The 22,545-nt window shown below is 44.1% G+C and overlaps 1 protein-coding gene across 1 annotated transcript; it reads right to left on the bottom strand.

The window, feature by feature from the left end:
- Positions 1-396: 396 nt before the first annotated feature.
- On the bottom strand, positions 397-21,588 carry LOC129829218 (dual specificity protein phosphatase 3-like). The gene is made up of 3 exons (XM_055890876.1): positions 21,180-21,588; positions 9,520-9,752; positions 397-5,405 (listed from the first exon to the last, which is right to left on the bottom strand). Exons 1-3 carry the CDS (start codon positions 21,344-21,346, stop codon positions 5,164-5,166), a joined length of 642 nt encoding a protein of 213 aa, XP_055746851.1. The 5' UTR covers positions 21,347-21,588; the 3' UTR covers positions 397-5,163.
- Positions 21,589-22,545: the final 957 nt, after the last annotated feature.

Here is a 22,545-nt window from a genome sequence, read left to right as displayed (position 1 = left end):
GGGAGAAAGAGGTCAAAGCACAGGGTAGGGCAGTGTGAGCAGAACCAGCGGTGTCGTTTGACTTAGCAAACGAGGATCGGATGTCGTCGACCTTCTTTTCAAAATGGTTGACGAAGTCATCAGCAGAGAGGGAGGAGGGGGGAGGAGGGGGAGGAGGATTCAGGAGGGAGGAGAAGGTGGCAAAGAGCTTCCTAGGGTTAGAGGCAGATGCTTGGAATTTAGAGTGGTAGAAATTGGCTTTAGCAGCAGAGACAGAAGAGGAGAATGTAGAGAGGAGGGAGTGAAAGGATGCCAGGTCCGCAGGGAGGCGAGTTTTCCTCCATTTCCGCTCGGCTGCCCGGAGCCCTGTTCTGTGAGCTCGCAATGAGTCGTCGAGCCACGGAGCAGGAGGGGAGGACCGAGCCGGCCTGGAGGATAGGGGACATAGAGAGTCAAAGGATGCAGAAAGGGAGGAGAGGAGGGTTGAGGAGGCAGAATCAGGAGATAGGTTGGAGAAGGTTTGAGCAGAGGGGAGAGATGATAGGATGGAAGAGGAGAGAGTAGCGGGAGAGAGAGCGAAGGTTGGGACGGCGCGATACCATCCGAGTAGGGGCAGTGTGGGAAGTGTTGGATGAGAGCGAGAGGGAAAAGGATACAAGGTAGTGGTCGGAGACTTGGAGGGGAGTTGCAATGAGATTAGTGGAAGAACAGCATCTAGTAAAGATGAGGTCAAGCGTATTGCCTGCCTTGTGAGTAGGGGGGGAAGGTGAGAGGGTGAGGTCAAAAGAGGAGAGGAGTGGAAAGAAGGAGGCAGAGAGGAATGAGTCAAAGGTAGACATGGGGAGGTTAAAGTCACCCAGAACTGTGAGAGGTGAGCCATCCTCAGGAAAGGAACTTATCAGGGCGTCAAGCTCATTGATGAACTCTCCAAGGGAACCTGGAGGGCGATAAATGATAAGGATGTTAAGCTTGAAAGGGCTGGTAACTGTGACAGCATGGAATTCAAAGGAGGCGATAGACAGATGGGTCAGGGGAGAAAGAGAGAATGTCCACTTGGAATGCATTTAGTCCATTTAGAAACAAAACATGACAATTTTAAAAATAAGCCACAGGAATTTTTGGAGCAAGAATTAAGACGACTTTTGAGTAGTAAGACATGTATAAAAAGCAACAGATACCATTAATAAGAAGGGGCTAGAAGCGTCGTAAACGGTGAGCTACCGAGTGGCTAGGACAGGCAAGCCCCATACTATTGAGGAGGACTTAATTCTTCCTGCTGCCACGGATATGGCTGGGACAATGCTGGGGGAAAAGCCCCCCCCCAAAAAACTACACAGTCAATGCCTTCATCAAACAACACTGTCACGACACATCAGTGACATGGCAGGAGATGTTTTGAAACAATTGCTGCTTCGCATACAAGCCAGTGAATTCGGTGTGTTACAGCTGGATGAGTCAGATGTGGCAGGCCTGGCACAGCTCCTGGTATAGGTCTGTTACATTTATGGGGGGGTCAATTAAAGAAGACCTCTTCTGCAAACCAGGACAACAGGAGAGGATATTTTTAAAAGTACTGGACAGCTTTGTGACATCAAATGGACTTTGGTGGTAAAGATGTGTTGGTATCTGTACTGATGGCACAAAAGCCATGACAGGGAGACATAGTGGAGTAGTAACGCGCGTGCAAGCAGTTGCTCCCGACGCCACTTGGGTACAATGCAGCATCCACCAAGAGGCTCTTGCTGCTAAAGGAATGCCTGACAGCTTGAAAGACATTTTGGACACTACAGTGAAAATGTCTAACTTTGTTAAAGCAAGGCCCCTGAACTCATGTATTTTCTGCACTGTGCAATGATATGGGCAGCGACCATGTAACACTTTTACAACATACAGAAGTGTGCTGGTTATCAAGGGGCAAAGTATTGACACGTTTTTTTTAAAATTGAGAGACGAGCATAAAGTTTTTACTGAACATAATTTTCACTTGTCTGACCACTTGCATGATGACGAGTTTCTCAAGACTGTCCTATCTGGACAATTTCTTCTCCCACCCTCGCCTCAATCTATGATTACAGGGAATCTCCGCAACTTTATTAAATGTGCGGGACAAAAATCGAGGCTTTGATTAAGAAGTTGGAGCTCTTCTCTGTCTGCATTAACAAGGACAACACACTGGTCTTTCCATCATTGTATGATTTGTTTGTGTGCAAATGAACTCAAGCTACGGACAATGTCAAATGTGATATAGCAAAGCACCTGAGTTAGATGCTCAATTACGCAGGTACTTCCCGAAACTGATAACGAATCCAGTTTATCCTTTTCATGCTCTGCCTCCAGTCCACTTACCGATATCTGAACAAGAGAGCCTCAAAATTGCAACAAGCGATTCTGTGAAAATGTAATTTTAAAAATCAGAAGCCACTGCCAGATTTCTAGATTGGGCTACGCTCAGAGTATCCTGCCTTGGCAAATCACGCTGTTAAGACACTGATGCCCTATGCAACCACGTACCTATGTGAGAGTGGATTCTCAGCCCTCACTAGCATGAAAACTAAATACAGACTGTGTGGAAAAGGATTTAAGACAGACTTCAAGCACACACTTCTCATTAACCTGTGATGAGTTATTCACAATTTTCGATTAACAAATATGGTTTTATATGTAAGATGGTAAAATAAAGAGCAAAATTATTATTATTATTAATTATTATTGCCCTGGTTCTATAAGAGCTCTTTGTCACATCCCACGAGCCGGGTTGTGACAAACTCACCCTCATTCTTATGTTTAATAAATGTATCGTATAGTGTGTGTGTGGCAGGCTTACAATGATGGCAAAATAACATTTGAGAGTGCGCTGACCCTGGTGCTAGAGGGGGTACGCAGCTGGAGGTTGAACATTTGAAGGGGTACGGGACTATAAAAAGTTTGGGAACCACTGGACTAGACCAAATGAACCAGTGTCTGTCAAAACATTCCAGACTGGTCTGGGATACATTTTGTTGGTGTCATGACATCACTGTAGTCAGACAGTCCTGGCAGTGTGATACTATGAAAATATTGTGCTATAATCTATTACTCGTACCTCAGAGCTCCAAAAGTGGCACACAGGGAGAGCTGTCCAGTGTTCTAAACCTATGGTCTAGGGAATGCTTCATTGGTCAGGTCAAAACCTCACACTAGGAGAACTTTGGAGCTGTATGTACTAGCAGTGGCATGTATGTTATTGGAATATAGAGAGATGGGTGACAGAATATACGTTAAAGCACTGAGCCACGGTTAGAAGGCTTCCATCTCTCCTCTGCCTAACATAACTCCCCCGCTGTTGGACAGATGTAACCAACGATACAGGCAGAGAAAGAGGACAGCAGCGTGACAGATACAGTGTGTGTGAAAGAGAGAAAGCGTTAGTTTGTGTGACTGTCAACATGCATGCATGTACAGTGCCGTGAAAAAGTATTTGCCCCCTTCTTGATTTTCAAAATGTCTGCCTATTTTTGATACGGAACGTTATCAGATCTTCAATCAAAACCTAATATTAGATTAAAAGGGAACGTGAGTATACTAATAAATTATACACATTTTATTTATTTAAACAAAAAAGTTACGCAACATCCAATTCCCTTGTGTTGCACCCTTACACTCAATAACTGGTCGTGCCACCTTTAGCGTAGGTGTGCAACCAAACGCTTCCTGTAGTTGTTGATCAGTCTCTCACATCGCTGTTTCACCCACTCTTGCATGCAGCACTGCTTTAACTCAGCGACATGTGAGTTTAAGCATGAATTGCTAATTTAAAGTCCCTGCCACAACGTCTCAATTGGAATTAGGTCTGGACGTTGACTAGGCCATTCATTCCAAAAGTTTAGATGTTGCTTTTTAGACATTTTTATGTAGACTTGATTGTGTGTTTTGGATCATTGTCTTGCTGCTTGACCCAGCTGTGCTTCAGCTTACAGACGGATGGCCTTACAGACGGATGGCCTCACATTCAAGTAGAAATCATAGTTCCCTCTATTAAAAAAGGCAAGTCGTCCAGGTCCTGAGGCAGCAAAGCATCCCTAAACCATCACATTACCACCACCATGCTTGACCGCTGGCATGAGGATCTACAGGAGAACGTCAGGCCATCCGCCTGTTAATGCTACACCAGAAGTTAATGGGTATATGTAGGAGGAGTGTACATGGTAGGGTCAATGGAGGTTGGATAAGAGCCAGGGGCTTGGAATGTTACGAAGGGAAAAAGGCAATCACATGGTTGCGGTCACTGATAAAGGGGATCTAGCTGTGGATTAGAGAGGAAATTGGGGCCGAGGTCAGGTCACATGAAGTGAGAAGGAACAGTTTATTACCCATATCACTTCATTTCCCGCCCAACAACGATGTTTAGGGAAAAGGAGGAGACTCCGTCCTAAAGGGGAGGGTATAAATACTTGTGCTGGAGGAAACACGTCTGTCTTCTGCAGCTGTGTGACCCAGTGGGTGAATAAACTTGGTTTGAGCTTTACTCTATTTTAGAGCTCAACAGCTGGCGCTGCGAGCAGGGTCAACCACGATTTACAGTCCAACTAGAGAATCCGAATCAGTGAAACAGGAGCCGGCACCAAAAACAAGGTAGGCACAGTTCCTACACCTGTTATCACTCATTCTGACTTATTGGGGAGATGAGTCGTAGGCTGAACCAATTATAGGATACAGACCTAGAAAGCCTGAGCTTATTGAGTAGTCCCATTGTATTACGACCGATCGTAGATTTAGGATATATGGTAAGTCACGGAAGGTAAGCCCGAGCAGGCTAGTACCTGCAGAGGGTAAGTCCTAGGGGAAAAGGGGGCAAATACTTTTTCCACACAGGGGCATTGGGTGTTGCATAACTTTGTTTATGAAATAAGTATGGTATTTGTTGTGGTATTTGTTCACTCCGGTTCCCTTTATCTAATATTAGGTTTTGGTTGAAGCTCTGCTAACATTCCGTATAAAAAAATAAATAAGCAAAAGTAGAGAAAATTAGAAAGGGGGCAAATCCTTTCACAGCACTGTATGTATATGCATGCATGTTACAGGTTGTGGATGTACGCGTGTGCATGTGTCTGAGTGATGTGTTGCTGGTCAGGGTGGATTGAGGCCGGTTGGCTCTTAGGGGAGCAGAGACCTACAGAAGGCGTTGGGTCACGCTCTCTCGTTCCCTTATTTGGTCTTCAACTTGGCCACCACGACTGGCATCACCCCATTCAACTTGCCCTCTTTCGCCAGCTTCACGTTGAGTTGGCACAGCTGGCGCAGAAAGCCGTCATTGGGGCCGATCTCTCTCTTGAGCCTCACTGTGGCGACCGCCACCCGGGCGTCCAGTTTGTGGCGCAGCATGAGGTAAGCGATGACAACGGTGGGCGAGCGGCTGTAGCCCTCTCGGCAGTGGACGTACACCTTCCCTGATGGACAGAGACAGACACTTAGGGCTACGTCCCAATTCTCTTTACGCAACTCCTTTCCTTCATGAACACTGACGGTTGAGAGGACTGGATAGGGTTTCACTATACTGCTTGCACCCATCAAATCCTGTCAGATCTGTGGTCTTAAAGGAACACAAAAAAAAGGAGCATTTATGGCATTAGGATTCTGACGAAGACTAAGACTGAAGTAAAAGGAAAAAGAGGGAACACTGAGGTACAGTGATGATAGGAGGGAGGGAACAGATGCTCCAAATATAACCTTGCCTGGCGAAGCATCTCAGCCAGGGAGATGCACACCTAGGGCCTGACCTCTGCGGCAGACAAGTCAATGTTAACCATCTTCATTGCACCTAACCACTGGCCTAGCCACATCAGAGCAGTGTGCGCACCTGGATACGTAGGCTACGCGTATCATCCTCAAAGCATACGCTCGTTAAAAATCAACCTACTCGCCCGGGAGGAATTCACCGTGCTGACTTCACCGAGAAGCTGATCTGCTTGTGCTCGGTTCAGAGCTGCCAAGCTTCAAAACCCGATGCCGCCCGCCGATCAATGCATGGCTGACTGTAGCAGCTCATTATATACACCTCGCCGCTTCCCACAATCCCGCTAATAAATATATATATATAAATATATATATATATATATATATATAAAAAAATAAATAACACACGCTCGGTCAATACACACGCAACCTGGCTGGCAACACACACTCGTCCACTTGAGCAACCCGGCTGACGAGTCACATGCACAAGCTCCAACGCTGACCTTTCCACAGCTCTGCACAGTGGTCACAAAATGTCACTGATCAAGACTCGGTGGGTTATAGCAGGACACTAGGGGCTGGTGTTATGACATTGTGTGTCTCGTTCGAAAGATGTCCACCGCCTCTCTCTTCCACCTCCTCTACTGTAGTACACTGTGATTTACTGGGGTGTCGATGCAGCTGCCGCCTAATTGGCTGAGAATTAAGATGATTTATAATTACGCAGCTGTGTCAACGCTTCCATTAAATCCATGCCACCAAACAGTGTTCAGGGCTCCAATGAAACGGGCCCCCAGGGTAACATTTGGGAGAGGAGAGGAGAAAGGAGCCAGAGGCGTGGTCAGAGATAGGTGGCTGTTCTTGTCCTTTCTGTCTACAGCAGGCTGTTATGAATTAGAGGGTGTTGGTTGAAGTGATGGGACTCCTTTTATTGTTCGCTTCTATGATAGATTTCCATTATGTTTTGTGTTGGTGCTCTGATACAAATCTGACACATATCACAAAGAGTACGTCTTACAGTACTATCAAACGCAATATGTTTCACTGTCCTGGTACTGTACATCAAATGGTCCTCTTTAAGTAGCATCTCCTAAGCGTGTTTTACCTTTGGAACACAGAGGAAAGGAAAAATAACTTGTGGCAAAGTGGTGTCTGTTTACTCTCGATGGAAAAATGTGGGGGGTTTGGTACAACAGATCTATCACCAGCAGAATGTTCTCAAATTTAACTGACCGAAACATCAGCTGATACAGCAATGTGGAATAGGACTAGCGTGAAAAACAGTTTACAGGACTATCCATCTCCACTTTGTTAAGCCGGACTGATGACTTACACGGATTATACAAAACATTAGGAACACCTTCCTAATATTGATTTGCACACACCCTTTACCCTTGGAACAGACTCAATTCGTTTGGGCATGGACTCTACAAGGTGTCAAAGGCGTTCCACAGGGATGCTGGCCCATGTTGACTGCAATGCTTCCCAGAGTTGTGTCAACTTGGCTGGTGGACCATTCTTGACATTCACGGGAAACTGTTGAGAATGGAAAAACCCAGCAGCGTTGCAGTTCTTGACACAAACCGGCACGCCTGGCAACTACCACCATACCCCGTTCAAAAGCACTTACATCTTTTTCTTGCCCATTCACCCTCAATGGCACACAACACAATCCATGTCTCAATTGTCTCGAGGCTTAAACATCCTTCTGTGACCTCCCCTTCATCTACACTGATTAAAGTGGATTTAACAAGTGACATTTTGTATACTCAGTGTCTAATCCATCATTAAAATATCCTGTGCCCTGAAGGACAGTTGCTGTTACTCCTCAGAACTTGGACTTGGAGAAACAAAGGTTTGTCCACAGTTTTTACCAGGGGGAAACAAACTATTGATAGCAGAGGATATTACGGAGTCATTCAACCTCAAAAAGCGCATCTCAGATTGCGCCGAAATTATTTCTGTAGTTAGAAAACAGATAAGATCAGCATTCCTGAGACATTTTGTTGAAATTTCATTCGATCTGAGAAATTTTGAAAAATAATTGCACCCAAATTGGCAATTTTACTTTACAGGATTCATATAATCTTCAACAAATATAGTACCTAAAATCTGATTTGGACCATAATTCTTCCTAACATGAGGAATCCAATAAAATGGTCAAAAGCCACTCACGGACCTCCCAAAAAAAACAGTATACAGTATCAGTTCTCCATGTTTAACAAGTTGTATGGAGCTGCTGCTTGGAGTATTGCCACTTCATCCTTTGTAATGCATTTCCAGTGAATCTGGTGATGTTTTCCCCGTTCAGAGAAATTAGCAAATTTGAAGTCACATGCATTATTTACCATAATATTTGTGAGAAAGTGCCAAGCTTTGCCCACTAGATGCCACTTAGAGTATCACTATCCATATTTTCAAAGCATAGTGGTTGCATCATGTTATGGGTATGCTTGTAATCATTAATGACTGGGAGATTTTCCACAAAATCCTTGAGGAAAACCTGCCTTAGTCTGCTTTTCACCAGACACTGGGAGATTAATTCACCTTTCAGCAGGACAATAACTGAACACACATGGCCAAATCTACATTAAAGTTGCTTACCAAAAAGACAGTTAATGTTCCTGAGAAGCTGAGTTATGGTTTTGACTTAAAAATCGGTTTGAAAATATATGGCAAGACTTTAAAATGGTTGACCAACAAACTTAGAATTTTGAAAATATTGTGTAATCCAGGTGTGCAAAGCGCTTAGAGACTTACCCAGAAAGACTCACAGCTGCAATCACTGCAAAAGGTTATTATTAGGGATGCACGATATCGGAATCAGCTGATATTAGCTAAAAATGCCAACATCGGTATCGGCCTGATGTCTAGTTTAACGCCGATTTTAAAAACCGATGTCAAAGCTGACGTGCATACCTATATAAACGTAGGTACACAACGTAATGACGCCGCGTAAAATGTTACGCTACACGTGCAACACAGCATTCCTAACCTAGCCCACAATGTCTGCTGTGTGGATCAAGCAGTCATCATGTCCAGCAGTCATTTGAAAGAGTAAGAACATTTCAGCGAGACGACTCAACGGCGAAATCCATTAAAGCCAAGATAATGGAATTCATTGCCCTTGACAATCAACCGCTTGTCGTGAGTGATGATGGCTTTCGCCTTTTTCAGATGTAGCCCTACCGGAGTTGCACAGTAATAGCGCCACTGCTATCAGCTTCACGACATACATACTATGGAACGCCGTTTGGGTCTTTGCGTGTCATAAAAGATACAGTAGTAGTGTCAAAGCGGTACAAAAAGTCAGCAAATACTGAGACACAGTGCATTAGACCGCTGCGTCCGTATGGGTGTTAACTATTTAACCGTACTAGTATGCTTAGAAGGTCGCAAAAATTGTAAACAGCGGTATCGGGTTTTTTTTGCAAGGAAAATATCAGATATCGGTATCAGCCAAAAAATGTCATATCGGTGCATAGTTATTATACAAAGTATTGAACACTTATGTAAATTAGATCTGTATTTAACTTTCAATAAACTTGCAAAAAAACATAAAACATGTTTCCAATTTGTCATTATGGGGTATTGTGTGTAGATGGGTGAGATTTATTTAATCCATTTTGAATTCAGGCTGTAACAACAAAATGTGGCATAAGTCAGGGGGTATGAATACTTTCTGAAGGCACTGTATAAGAGGCAGTTGCCACTATTTTATTGCATAGAAATCAGGTATTTGCTTATAAACTACATGGTGAAATCGTTTAAATACACAATTATCACCTATGAATAAGGTTAAAGAGAACAGAGAGTGGTCAGACTCACCTTTGCCATTGTTGTGTGCTAGAGCCTTCTCGATAAAGTCCGCCCCCTCCTCAAAAAAGTTACTGAGGTTGAACTGCGGCTTGTCATTGGCCTGGATGCCATGGTAGGTGATGCCCGAGCCCGCGTAAAAATCTGCATTGGTGTTGACGTGCATGAAGGAGTTGCCTTCCGCCACATTCAGGATGTGGGTCACGCCCAGCTTCTGCAGACGCATCAGATTCTGGCCCACGAACCTGTGAGATATAAACCATAGAAATATCTATTTCTGAGGTAGACGGCAGACATCGATTAAGCACGGGGCACACCCGAGTACATTGCTTTGGAACACTTCAATAAAGTTATATTGAAGGCTTCCATAATCACTCTTATCAGCTTTGTTGAGTAGCTACTCAAGGGTAGATACGGCAAATAAGCAAATGCTAGACCTACTTTACAGTGGCTGTCAAACTAAACACACAGTACATGGTTCAGCAATACCAGGTTCTAGCAGTTCTGACAAAGTTGTCCCAGACATGCTATTCAAGCCATTGTCGTAACACCGTCTCAAAGCCTCTCCTGCTGGTCACCCTAAATGTTCTGAGTAGTCAATGCATTCTCGGAGCATTATTGTGAAAATGTGATTGTTGCATGCGCTTCCTGGTTGTCGATTATCACACCAAATAAGCAGCCCTTCAAATTAGAGGGGATGGCTATTTCAGCCACACCCATAAAATCGAGCACACAGCCATTTTTTTTATAGCAATGAATCCTTTTCTTCTTCTCCCCGACAATTGGCCGGTGGCATTTTTATTTAAAATCAGCTTTTCAACAACAAAATACAGCCAAAAGCACACCATTACCGACTAATGGTAACACTGGTCTGCATGGCACTGGGCTCCGAACACTCCCCTGTCCCCTGGGGGACCACTAACATAGGCAGACATATCCCCTGTCTAAAAGTGGCTCCACCAAACTTTACTATGGGGGATAGTAGATAGGTTCAGAGCGTCCATAAGGCTTGAATTAAATTGCCAAAATGATATGGCCTAATTAGCCTACACAGAAATACAATCATTCAAAATAGGCTGCTAAAGCATGACTTGGCCAGAGGTTGATTAGCTTCTCTAGCCTTAGAAGACAATGAAAAGACTCATCTGTCTTTTAGTTATCAAAATTCTCAAATTGAGGGAACAGTAGCCCTATTAGCTATCTTATTGGCACCAGCGGAGAGCGTCGGCCATATCCCCGGTGAGTGCCACCCAAGTTCGGTTTTGGACAATCATGTCCTCTTATTTGGGTCTCTCCTTCTCGTAGGCATATGATATGGACAACATCGTTTTTATTGATCTGAGTGTCAGTAGAATATGCTACCCTGTAATTTGTCAAATTAAAAAATAAATTCTGTTAATGTGTCCAGTCATATAGTGTAGTAAGTAGTATTGCGTGAGGGAAAACACATTTCATGCAAAGAAATAAGTAACGTATCTATATCTATAGCCAAGGCCTCTACACTATGGGCGTTTCGCAATTCATTTAACGGTCTTTTTTGCAAACATCGATGAGTGATGACCATCTATTAAGCACATTACAAATAGTAGGCTCTTACATAAGTCTGCAAATGAGATGACGCATGGAATGCTTTATTATACAGTGCATTCGGGAAGTACTCAGAGCCCTAGACTTCTTCCACATTTTGTTACGTTACAGCCTTATTCTAAAATGGGATTGTGAGAGCAAAACTGCAACTATGTTATAATACTGTAATTGCATCAAATGGTTGTTTCATGCAACAGAATAGAGGGTTCTTATAACTCTATTGTGTCTGTGTGAACTAAAAGTGGACCTCTGGGAGATTTAACACTGACAGAAGATTTACGATGTCTTTGGGTGATACCACATTCCAGAGCATAAGTTAATTTAAGTTTCTGTTCTATAAAAAAGGTACCAGGGAGAGATGGCTCGGGGCCAGACACTGGTTTCTACGCAGTGAGAACATGTAAAAGTCTCCTTTTGATTACAATAATTCCACGACAGGATTCAATAGACCCCCCCAATCTGCAAACAATACCCCCATAATGACAAAGCAAAAACAAATTCAGAATTTTTAGCAAATGTACTTAAAATAAATATGAAATATAACATTTACTGAAGTATACAGACCCTTTACTCACTACTTTGTTGAAGGACCCTTGACAATTATTACAGCCTCAAGTCTTATTGGTTATGATGCTGCGAGCTTGGCACACCTGTATTTGGGGAGTGTAGTGGCTTCCTTTCCTCTTTATCATAGCCACTGCCCAAGCCTGAAGCGGGGTTGTTTCGTACGGATACAGTTCACACTCAAGGTTTCCAAACGGCCAAACATTCAATGAGATCCAGGGATATGGTGCAACAAATGTTTATTCTTCTTATATCTAACAAAAAATGATTCTCCAATCAACTTAAAGCAGAGATTACTTGATATGGCAAATACATAATATGACCTGTCTGTATGTATGTCTGTATGTTCAAAAAACGACACCGCTCCTGCGTCTAGCAAGGACTCCTTTCCGAAGGCCCAACTTCCTGCCTTTATACTAACACACTTAACACTGTACAATGAATGGGCAAGAGGGGGGGCCAAAAACTGAATTACACTAACAACAAATTAATATATCTCGATCAGGTAAATATAAATCATAAAAGGTACGTACCTAATATTTCATCATATACATTCATATATTTACACAAACGTAAATGGAGCTCAGTATGTTCAGTCTTTTATACAGATATGTCCAAATCGGCTCTAACAGGGAGTATCTCCCATTCTTCCCTACAGATCCTGTAAAGCACTGTCAGGTTGAATTGGGAGCATAGTTGCACAGCTATTTTCAGGTTTCTCCAGAGATGTTCGATCGGGTTCAAGTCCAGGCTCTGGCTGGGCCTCTCAAGAACATTCAGAGACTTGTCCCGAAGTCATTCCTGCGTTGTCCTGTTGGAAGGTGAAACTTTGTCCCAGCTGGAGGTCCTGAGCAGGTTTTCAAAAGCATGATGCTGCCACCACCATGCTTCACCATAGGAATGGTGCCAGGTTTCCTCCAGACATGGACACTTGGATTTCAGGCCAAAGAATTCAATCTTGGTATCATCAGACCAGAGAATCTAGTTTCTCATGGTCTGAAAATCCCTCAGCTGCCTTTTGGCAAACTCCAAGCGGGCCATCATGTGCCTTTTACTGAGAAGTTGCTTCTGTCTGGTCACTCTACCATAAAATGCCTGATTGGTAGAGTGCTGCAAATATGGTTGTACTTCTGGAAGGTTCTCCCATCTCCACAGAGGAACTGGAGCTCTGTCAGAGTGACCATCGGGTTATTGGTCACCTCATTGACCAAGGCCCTTCTCCCCAGATTGCTCAGTTTGGCCAGGCGAGCAGCTCTAGAAGGAGTCTTGGTTGTTTCAAACTTCTTCCACTTAAGAATGTTGGAGGCCAATGTGTTCTTGGGGACCTTCAATGCTGCAGACATTTTTTGGTACCCTTCCCCAGATCTGTGCCTCGACACAATCCTGTCTCAGAACTCTTTCATTTTACATTTACATTTAAGTCATTTAGCAGACGCTCTTATCCAGAGCGACTTACAAATTGGTGCATTCACCTTATGATATCCAGTGGAACAACCACTTTACAATAGTGCATCTAACTCTTTTAAGGGGGGGGGGGGGGGGGGGGGGTTAGAAGGATTACTTTATCCTATCCTAGGTATTCCTTAAAGAGGTGGGGTTTCAGGTGTCTCCGGAAGGTGGTGATTGACTCCGCTGACCTGGCGTCGTGAGGGAGGTTGTTCCACCATTGGGGTGCCAGAGCAGCGAACAGTTTTGACTGGGCTGAGCGGGAACTGTACTTCCTCAGAGGTAGGGAGGCGAGCAGGCCAGAGGTGGATGAACGCAGTGCCCTTGTTTGGGTGTAGGGCCTGATCAGAGCCTGAAGGTACGGAGGTGCCGTTCCCCTCACAGCTCCGTAGGCAAGCACCATGGTCTTGTAGCGGATGCGAGCTTCAACTGGAAGCCAGTGGAGAGAGCGGAGGAGCGGGGTGACGTGAGAGAACTTGGGAAAGTTGAACACCAGACGGGCTGCGGCGTTCTGGATGAGTTGTAGGAGTTTAATGGCACAGGCAGGGAGCCCAGCCAACAGCGAGTTGCAGTAATCCAGACGGGAGATGACAAGTGCCTGGATTAGGACCTGCGCCGCTTCCTGCGTGAGGCAGGGTCGTACTCTGCGAATGTTGTAGAGCATGAACCTACAGGAACGTGTCACCGCCTTGATGTTGTTAGTTGAGAACGACAGGGTGTTGTCCAGGATCACGCCAAGGTTCTTAGCACTCTGGGAGGAGGACACAATGGAGTTGTCAACCGTGATGGCGAGATCATGGAACGGGCAGTTCTTCCCCGGGAGGAAGAGCAGCTCCGTCTTGCCGAGGTTCAGCTTGAGGTGGTGATCCGTCATCCACACTGATATGTCTGCCAGACATGCAGAGATGCGATTCGCCACCTGGTCATCAGAAGGGGGAAAGGAGAAGATTAATTGTGTGTCGTCTGCATAGCAATGATAGGAGAGACCATGTGAGGATATGACAGAGCCAAGTGACTTGGTGTATAGCGAGAATAGGAGAGGGCCTAGAACAGAGCCCTGGGGGACACCAGTGGTGAGAGCACGTGGTGCGGAGACAGATTCTCGCCACGCCACCTGGTAGGAGCGACCTGTCAGGTAGGACGCAATCCAAGCGTGGGCCGCGCCGGAGATGCCCAGCTCGGAGAGGGTGGAGAGGAGGATCTGATGGTTCACAGTATCAAAGGCAGCCGATAGGTCTAGAAGGATGAGAGCAGAGGAGAGAGAGTTAGCTTTAGCAGTGCGGAGCGCCTCCGTGACACAGAGAAGAGCAGTCTCAGTTGAATGACTAGTCTTGAAACCTGACTGATTTGGATCAAGAAGGTCATTCTGAGAGAGATAGCAGGAGAGCTGGCCAAGGACGGCACGTTCAAGAGTTTTGGAGAGAAAAGAAAGAAGGGATACTGGTCTGTAGTTGTTGACATCGGAGGGATCGAGTGTAGGTTTTTTCAGAAGGGGTGCAACTCTCGCTCTCTTGAAGACGGAAGGGACGTAGCCAGCGGTCAAGGATGAGTTGATGAGCGAGATGAGGTAAGGGAGAAGGTCTCCGCAAATGGTCTGGAGAAGAGAGGAGGGGATAGGGTCAAGCGGGCAGGTTGTTGGGCGGCCGGCCGTCACAAGACGCGAGATTTCATCTGGAGAGAGAGGGGAGAAAGAGGTCAAAGCACAGGGTAGGGCAGTGTGAGCAGAACCAGCGGTGTCGTTTGACTTAGCAAACGAGGATCGGATGTCGTCGACCTTCTTTTCAAAATGGTTGACGAAGTCATCAGCAGAGAGGGAGGAGGGGGGAGGAGGGGGAGGAGGATTCAGGAGGGAGGAGAAGGTGGCAAAGAGCTTCCTAGGGTTAGAGGCAGATGCTTGGAATTTAGAGTGGTAGAAATTGGCTTTAGCAGCAGAGACAGAAGAGGAGAATGTAGAGAGGAGGGAGTGAAAGGATGCCAGGTCCGCAGGGAGGCGAGTTTTCCTCCATTTCCGCTCGGCTGCCCGGAGCCCTGTTCTGTGAGCTCGCAATGAGTCGTCGAGCCACGGAGCAGGAGGGGAGGACCGAGCCGGCCTGGAGGATAGGGGACATAGAGAGTCAAAGGATGCAGAAAGGGAGGAGAGGAGGGTTGAGGAGGCAGAATCAGGAGATAGGTTGGAGAAGGTTTGAGCAGAGGGAAGAGATGATAGGATGGAAGAGGAGAGAGTAGCGGGGGAGAGAGAGCGAAGGTTGGGACGGCGCAATACCATCCGAGTAGGGGCAGTGTGGGAAGTGTTGGATGAGAGCGAGAGGGAAAAGGATACAAGGTAGTGGTCGGAGACTTGGAGGGGAGTTGCAATGAGATTAGTGGAAGAACAGCATCTAGTAAAGATGAGGTCAAGCGTATTGCCTGCCTTGTGAGTAGGGGGGGAAGGTGAGAGGGTGAGGTCAAAAGAGGAGAGGAGTGGAAAGAAGGAGGCAGAGAGGAATGAGTCAAAGGTAGACATGGGGAGGTTAAAGTCACCCAGAACTGTGAGAGGTGAGCCATCCTCAGGAAAGGAACTTATCAGGGCGTCAAGCTCATTGATGAACTCTCCAAGGGAACCTGGAGGGCGATAAATGATAAGGATGTTAAGCTTGAAAGGGCTGGTAACTGTGACAGCATGGAATTCAAAGGAGGCGATAGACAGATGGGTCAGGGGAGAAAGAGAGAATGTCCACTTGGGAGAGATGAGGATCCCAGTGCCACCACCCCGCTGACCAGAAGCTCTCGGGGTGTGCGAGAACACGTGGGCAGACGAGGAGAGAGCAGTAGGAGTAGCAGTGTTATCAGTGGTAATCCATGTTTCCGTCAGTGCCAAGAAGTCGAGGGACTGGAGGGAAGCATAGGCTGAGATGAACTCTGCCTTGTTGGCCGCAGATCGGCAGTTCCAGAGGCTGCCTGAGACCTGGAACTCCACGTGGGTCGTGCGCGCTGGGACCACCAGGTTAGAGTAGCAGCGGCCACGCGGTGTGAAGCGTTTGTATGGTCTGTGCAGAGAGGAGAGAACAGGGATAGACAGACACATAGTTGACAGGCTACAGAAGAGGCTACGCTAATGCAAAGGAGATTGGAATGACAAGTGGACTACACGTCTCGAATGTTCAGAAAGTTAAGCTTACGTTGCAAAAAATCTTATTGACTAAAATGATATAGTACTGCTGGCTGGTGAAATAGGCTAGCTAGCAGTGGCTGCGTTGTTGAGTTTGTTTGAAAGTGTAGCTGGCTAGGTAACCTCGACAATTACTCTAGACTACACAATTATCTTGGATACAAAGACGGCTATGTAGCCAGCTAAGATCAAACAAATCAAACTGTTGTACTGTAATGAAATGAAATGTTATACTACCTGTGGAGCAAAGCGGAATGCAACTACTCGCTCCAACCCGGAAGTGCGTATCGTAGAGGGAGAGGCAATAGAAGTGTTGTTTCTTGTATTATTGTCTTTTGTGTCTTTAGAGGACTGCTTCACCTTAATGTCCCTTTTCCCCCCTTTCCCTTTTCTTCTGTCCTAATTTTGTCCCACTTTGTCCCTTCTTTGTCCCTTCTTCTCTTCTGCCAACTAGACACACCTTGTTAGCTAGCTAGCTTCTTCCAGGAATGTCCCTAGCAACTGCCTAGCAACAGGTAAACAACTTAGCTAGCTAAGAAAACGATATAATTTTATGAAAAAATTGTTACTTTTTCAAAAGCCTTTCTTCTTTGTTTGCTGCTTGTTTGGTCTCCTATTCAGTTTGCAGTTTTCTTTTGATTTTTTTCGATGTACTTTACTCTAAAAAAACATTTAAATTTCAATATTTGTAGGAGCTCATCTTTTCAGCTGCTGCTGCTTAATTTGGAACTTTCATTGAATGCAGGTCATGTTTACTGTATTTACTATGCTCTGGGGGCTATATCATCTCATCCCAGAGTGCTCTGCAGTTGGATGAGCATATCATCAGGCTCCAGGCAGGGGCATGGAGAGAGGCTGAGTGACCCTGGATGGGTCCCCTGGGACAGAGGGTCAACATGCCCGCACTGCAGGGCTAACTAATGAAGAACCAGTCTGCCACCATCTTAGTTTATGACTAGGGGATGAGGTTGCCCATCTGTCTGGCCTGTTTGCAGGGCCAAGGCTACTCTGAGGTGATGAAGCGATGGCTTGAGTACATGAGGCTCAGATCTGCTCACATAACCCGATATAGCTACCCTTCGCTCTCCTCCATCTACCCCTCTCCATCTCCCTGCCATCTACTTTGCCCTCTCATTATTCACTCTGAGGCTCGGTCTATTCTCGCAAATCCAGTCACATTTCTCTTGTAAAGACAAAGCCTCCGTAAAGGGCTGAGGATGAATGTGTAACTTTGAGCATGTGTACAATACATGTTTCAGAGGATGTGCCTGTAAGCACCAAAGTGTACAAAATAAAGAATCTATGCGTCTGAATGTGTTTGTACACCAGTGCCTACCCAAGTGTATGCATACCCGCTTGCGTTTGTACGTGTGCGCGCATATAGGTGCAGGCACAGGCTATACTCAGTGCATGGCTAATGCCTTCACGCCCTCCATTTACCTGCCCTGTCCTCCGCTCACTCCTCCGTGCAGTACCAGCCCATGCATTATTAAAACAAGCAATTACAAAGAACCAAAGTGTGCCGTCAACAAGGGGCTGCCCAGCACTTATATATTAAAGACTGAGCGGGTGTCGATAAAAGCATTTTAGTGCACCTTACGTCATGGCTTCCATTGACTTTTGGCTCCATGGATGGTGTCGTTTGAGAGTGACTCACGCCTCAAGTTTGTGTAATGAGCTTGTCTTCAATCCAGTCACTGAGATGCGTAGTAAACGTATCATTCAGGGAGTGTTCGACCATGATAGCAGCCAGGACAAACATACAGTATTATAAATCTAAGTTTAGACATGTCTAACGTATACTGCCCTAATTTCTGTAAGAATAATTAGATTAACCTCACCTGCAGTTATTAAAATAAAAACAGATCATTACTATTCATCATGAAAGTAGTAGCACTTCCTAAAGCCTATCTGAAGATAGTAGAGCGGGAGGTTTGAAACTACTGTATTACAAAAAGGTACAGGTGGTGGACCAAAAAAACGGGATCAGATGAATGAAAGATGACAAGATGACAATTCCCCCACCCAAAAGTGCATGAGCAGTCTCCAAGTAGTCATCTTCGTGTCCCTCATTTCTTTGCATTTTTGGTCCACCACTTCTAGGTCTTCTGTCCCAGACGTCCCTCAACCCTGATCGTACTCTTCATCAACGACTACCTGTCCACTCCAAACATCTTGGAAAGAGTACAGCGGTTTCAATCTTGGTAAAGGCATCATGGCTAGATGCATAACATGCTTAACTGTAGTTTGTGTAATCGAAACCAAACTATTTATGCTGATGATTATTGAGTATTCGGGATAAACACACTATTCCCATGTGTTTCAATGCAAACCGGGCATAATAGGAGCATACTGGGCTTAACTGGAAGTGATTTATGTTGGGGAAAAAAGACCATAGCAAAGTTTACTCTTAAATATTTTGAAACCAATGGTTTGGGGTATAAATATAAATGATAAGACAAAAATATTATGCCACATTAGTATTGATCAATATTTCTATACATTGTGTAGAGGGAGTGCTTTGTGCTACTGTACCCTTTAAGTCCACCTGAGATGGTGCATTCGGAAAGTACTCAGACCCCTTGACTTTCCATGTTTTGTTACATTACAACCTCATTCTATAAAGGATTAAATAGTTTATTTTCCTTATCTACACACAATCCCATAATGACAAAGCAAAAGCAAGTTTCGAAATTTGGCAGCGATTACAACCTCGACTCTTCTTGGGTATGACGCTACAAGCTTGGCACACGTGGATTTGGGCAGTTTCTCCAATGCTTCACCATAGGGATGGACTATCAGACCATGAGAAACAAGATTATCTGGTCTGAGGAAACCAAGATTGAACTCTTTGACCTGAATGCTAAGCGTCACATCTGGATGAAACCAGGCACCGCTCATCACCTGGCCAACAACATCCCTACGGTGAAGCATGGTGGTAGCAGCATCATGCTGTTGGGATGTTTTTCAGCAGCAGGGACTGAGACTAGTCAGGATCGAGGGAAAGATGAACAGAGCAAAGTACAGAGAGATCCTTAATGAAAACATGCTCCAGAGCGCTCAGGACCTCAGACTGGGGCAGGGGTTCACCTTCCAACAGAACAACAACCCTAAGAACACAGCCAAGACAACACAGGAGTGGCTTCGGGACAAGTCTCTGAATGTTCTTGCCAGAGACCGGACTTGAACATCTCTGGAGAGACCTGAAAATAGCTGTGAAGGGACACTCCCCATCCAACCTGACAGCGCTTGAGAGGATCTGTAGAGAAGAATGGGAGAAACTCCCCAAATACAGTTGTGTCAAGCTTGTAGCATCATATCCAAGAACACTCTAAGCTGTAATTGCTGCCAAAAGGTGCTTCAAAGTACTGAGTCAATTTCCTGAACAAATGTTTTGTCATTATGGGGTATTGTGTGTAGTTTGAGGGAAAATAAACTATCCATTTTAGAATAAGGCTGTAACGTAATAAAACTTGGATAAATTGAATGAGTCTGAATACTTTCCCAATGAACTATATAACAATGAAAGGCTCATTTAAGATAAAATGCATATAAAGATCTAAGCTGTGAATGCCTAAAATCTATTACCTTGTTGTAGTTCACCAAGTTATGTTGCTACTGTGTGACTGACATGCAGGCACGACTGCTTGCATAAAAATAAACGTTTTCAACTGGCAAGAAAGTAATTAAATATGCTATCATGTGCATATAAGTACATGAATCTCTAAATTTTACATAAAGTACAATCACTTATCTGAGAAGATACAGAAAATATCAGGGGGAAAAAAGTTTATGAAATTGAACTTAGACATCACTGTCAACTTAAGACACCAGATTGTCTTAGAATACAAACTTCTGGCTATAACAACCAGATGAATTGGTTGAAACATTAGAACAGAACGTTTCGTTGTTTGAATCCAAAGATGGAAGTGGGCTTAATACTTTAGGTACGCTTACCCTACATCATAGCACGTTTTTGGGTCATGCAGAAATCTTAACCTGAAAATAGAATCCTGTAGAAAAATAATTATATTCCGAAAACATTCATTGAAAATGAAACCGTTGCTGCTTCCGGTTGTCATGCAATAAGTAACTTTTTTTGGCGACTGAACAAATTCACATAGAAATGTGAGTTATTGATCTGTCACTCATTTAAAGCAAATCTGAGGCAGATCTGTTCTGTGCGCCATTTCTATGCTTCCCATTATTACCTTTTTGTTTACTTTAGGTTTGTACACCAGCTTCAAACAGCTGTAAATACAATATTTTGGGTTATGGAAAATACATTTCACAGCAGTTTAGATGGTACAATGATTCCCTACACAATGATTGCTTGTTCTGTAACAAACTGAAATTAGGCAAAATTTGAATTTTTTGCAACCAGGAAATGGCAGTGATTTCTGCATATTGCTCCTTTAATAAGAACATGAAATATCCTTGGAGTAACTTTAGACTCCTTTAGCCCAATATTGGGCTACCGCCTCCCATGCTCGTGGCAAATATTATGAAGAGATTGCATTAGCCTAATGCATAAAATACATTACTTGACAAGGTTAGTAAAATACAATTGAATGCGGAGACACCTTTTGACGATGTTTTTGGAATGGTTTGATTTGGAAAATGTTCGTTTACAATATGGTGATGAAATATGGTGATTCATTGATGGTGATGAAATTGTATACTAGGGCTCTCCAACCCAGATCCTGGATAGTTACTATTCTGTAGGTTCACTCCAAACAGAATATAGCGCACCTGATTCTAATAATTAACTCGTTTAACAATCATGTTAATTACAACCTCGGGTTGGTTCCCAAACCAGTGTAACCAGAAGAGCCCTGTTCTATACAATTATTGTTATACATTAGACATTTTTCAGCACAACTAAAGCACACATTCCTCAGAATTCGGCCAAATAAAAATAACTTACGCGTTACCAACGTATATTCTAGGGAAGACCTCGTTGAAATGCTGTGTTGGTAAACTGTAAAATCCGCTGCTGTTTGACAAAAGCGCGTTCAGTTGTTGCACGGTAACCTCGTCGTCTGGCACGGTGACTTCAGCTGGTGGTGGCTTGGCCGGGCTTGATTTTTTCATGGTTCCGGGCTCTCTCTCTCCAAACTGGCGAACAAACGTGTCAGTCTCTGAGTCGTGTCAATTTATGATTTTGCAGCATTTTATTCTCAGTTAAGTCATGTTGTGTAACCTACACGGTGTCTGAAACGTACGCTCTCATCGTTCGCAGACACAGCCCAACTCGCCCACCGCGGGTCAGACACTCGAGATAGGAATTGGTTGACGACACGCGCGCGCAACACAAGAGTATCTACCGGATAATAAGGCGGAGATCCGGGCGCCATTAAAGGAAATAAACCCATTTTTACGTGTGTCCTTATTTTCCTTCTTTCTGTGCTAGTTGATCCCCCACCAAATATATATTTTTTATATTTAGTTTAATTACAGAGAAAATTGGTTGTCACATTTTGGTGAGTCATCACTTGCCATTGACTATAATGCTATATGCAAATATGTCTAAAGCGTCTTAAAAACCTTTTTTCTTATTTTTTTCCTTTTTTTTCTTAAAAACAATTACACGCTCCATACCAACTCATATTACATCATAGCTTGTACTAATCAGAGAGTAGAAGACATGTCTCTAACATGTAGGTGCACTTTTTGTGAACAGTCCCATCACAAATCCGACTGTTGAATAAACTTAATTTGTACATACTTTACCTGTTGTCTGCTGATTTTGTCCTTATGTAGCAGGTAATCTGAGACGATTGTGTCTTTTTTACAGCAACTTCTTTCAGACTGATAGCCATGCAGTTAGTATGGTAACAGTCTGATGATAAGACAATTTAGATCAGAATCCCATTCTGAATGATGACTCTGCAAAATAAAAATGTCCACTGACAAATCAATTTTTATAATTACGCTGTTTACAAATATAACATCAAAAAATGGGAAAATATGGATTTATGGGACAGTGGAACATTAAAAAAAATAGTGCAGAGACATTCCGAATGGGATTCTGATGTAATATGAGTTGTTTTGGAGTGTTTTGGAGCATTTTCTAACGTTTTAGACACATTTTAATAATGCATTGTAATCAATGGCAAGTGAAGACAGCAAAATGTGCCTACCAATTATCTCTGTAATGAAACATAATATGGCATTTCCATCTAAAAGAACCCATGAGCAACAACATGAAGTTCAGAGGAGCATGTCAAATTCAGACCCTTTGACTTTTTCAATATTTTGTTACGTTACAGCCTTATTCATAAATAGATTAC

This window comes from Salvelinus fontinalis, chromosome 30, assembly GCF_029448725.1.
Source record: "Salvelinus fontinalis isolate EN_2023a chromosome 30, ASM2944872v1, whole genome shotgun sequence".
Taxonomy (NCBI): domain Eukaryota; kingdom Metazoa; phylum Chordata; class Actinopteri; order Salmoniformes; family Salmonidae; genus Salvelinus; species Salvelinus fontinalis.
Note: the sequence above shows the minus strand (reverse complement) of the source record. Positions and strands in the feature narration are given on the sequence as shown.

Coding starts and splice junctions, on each gene's coding strand:
- LOC129829218 (XM_055890876.1), bottom strand. CDS start 21,346: ATGAAAAAATCAAGCCCGGCCAAGCCACCACCAGCTGAAGTCACCGTG. Junction 9,753..21,179: donor AGAATATACGTTGGTAACGC/GTAAGTTATTTT, acceptor TATATCTCACAG/GTTCGTGGGCCAGAATCTGA. Junction 5,406..9,519: donor AGCACACAACAATGGCAAAG/GTGAGTCTGACC, acceptor TCTGTCCATCAG/GGAAGGTGTACGTCCACTGC.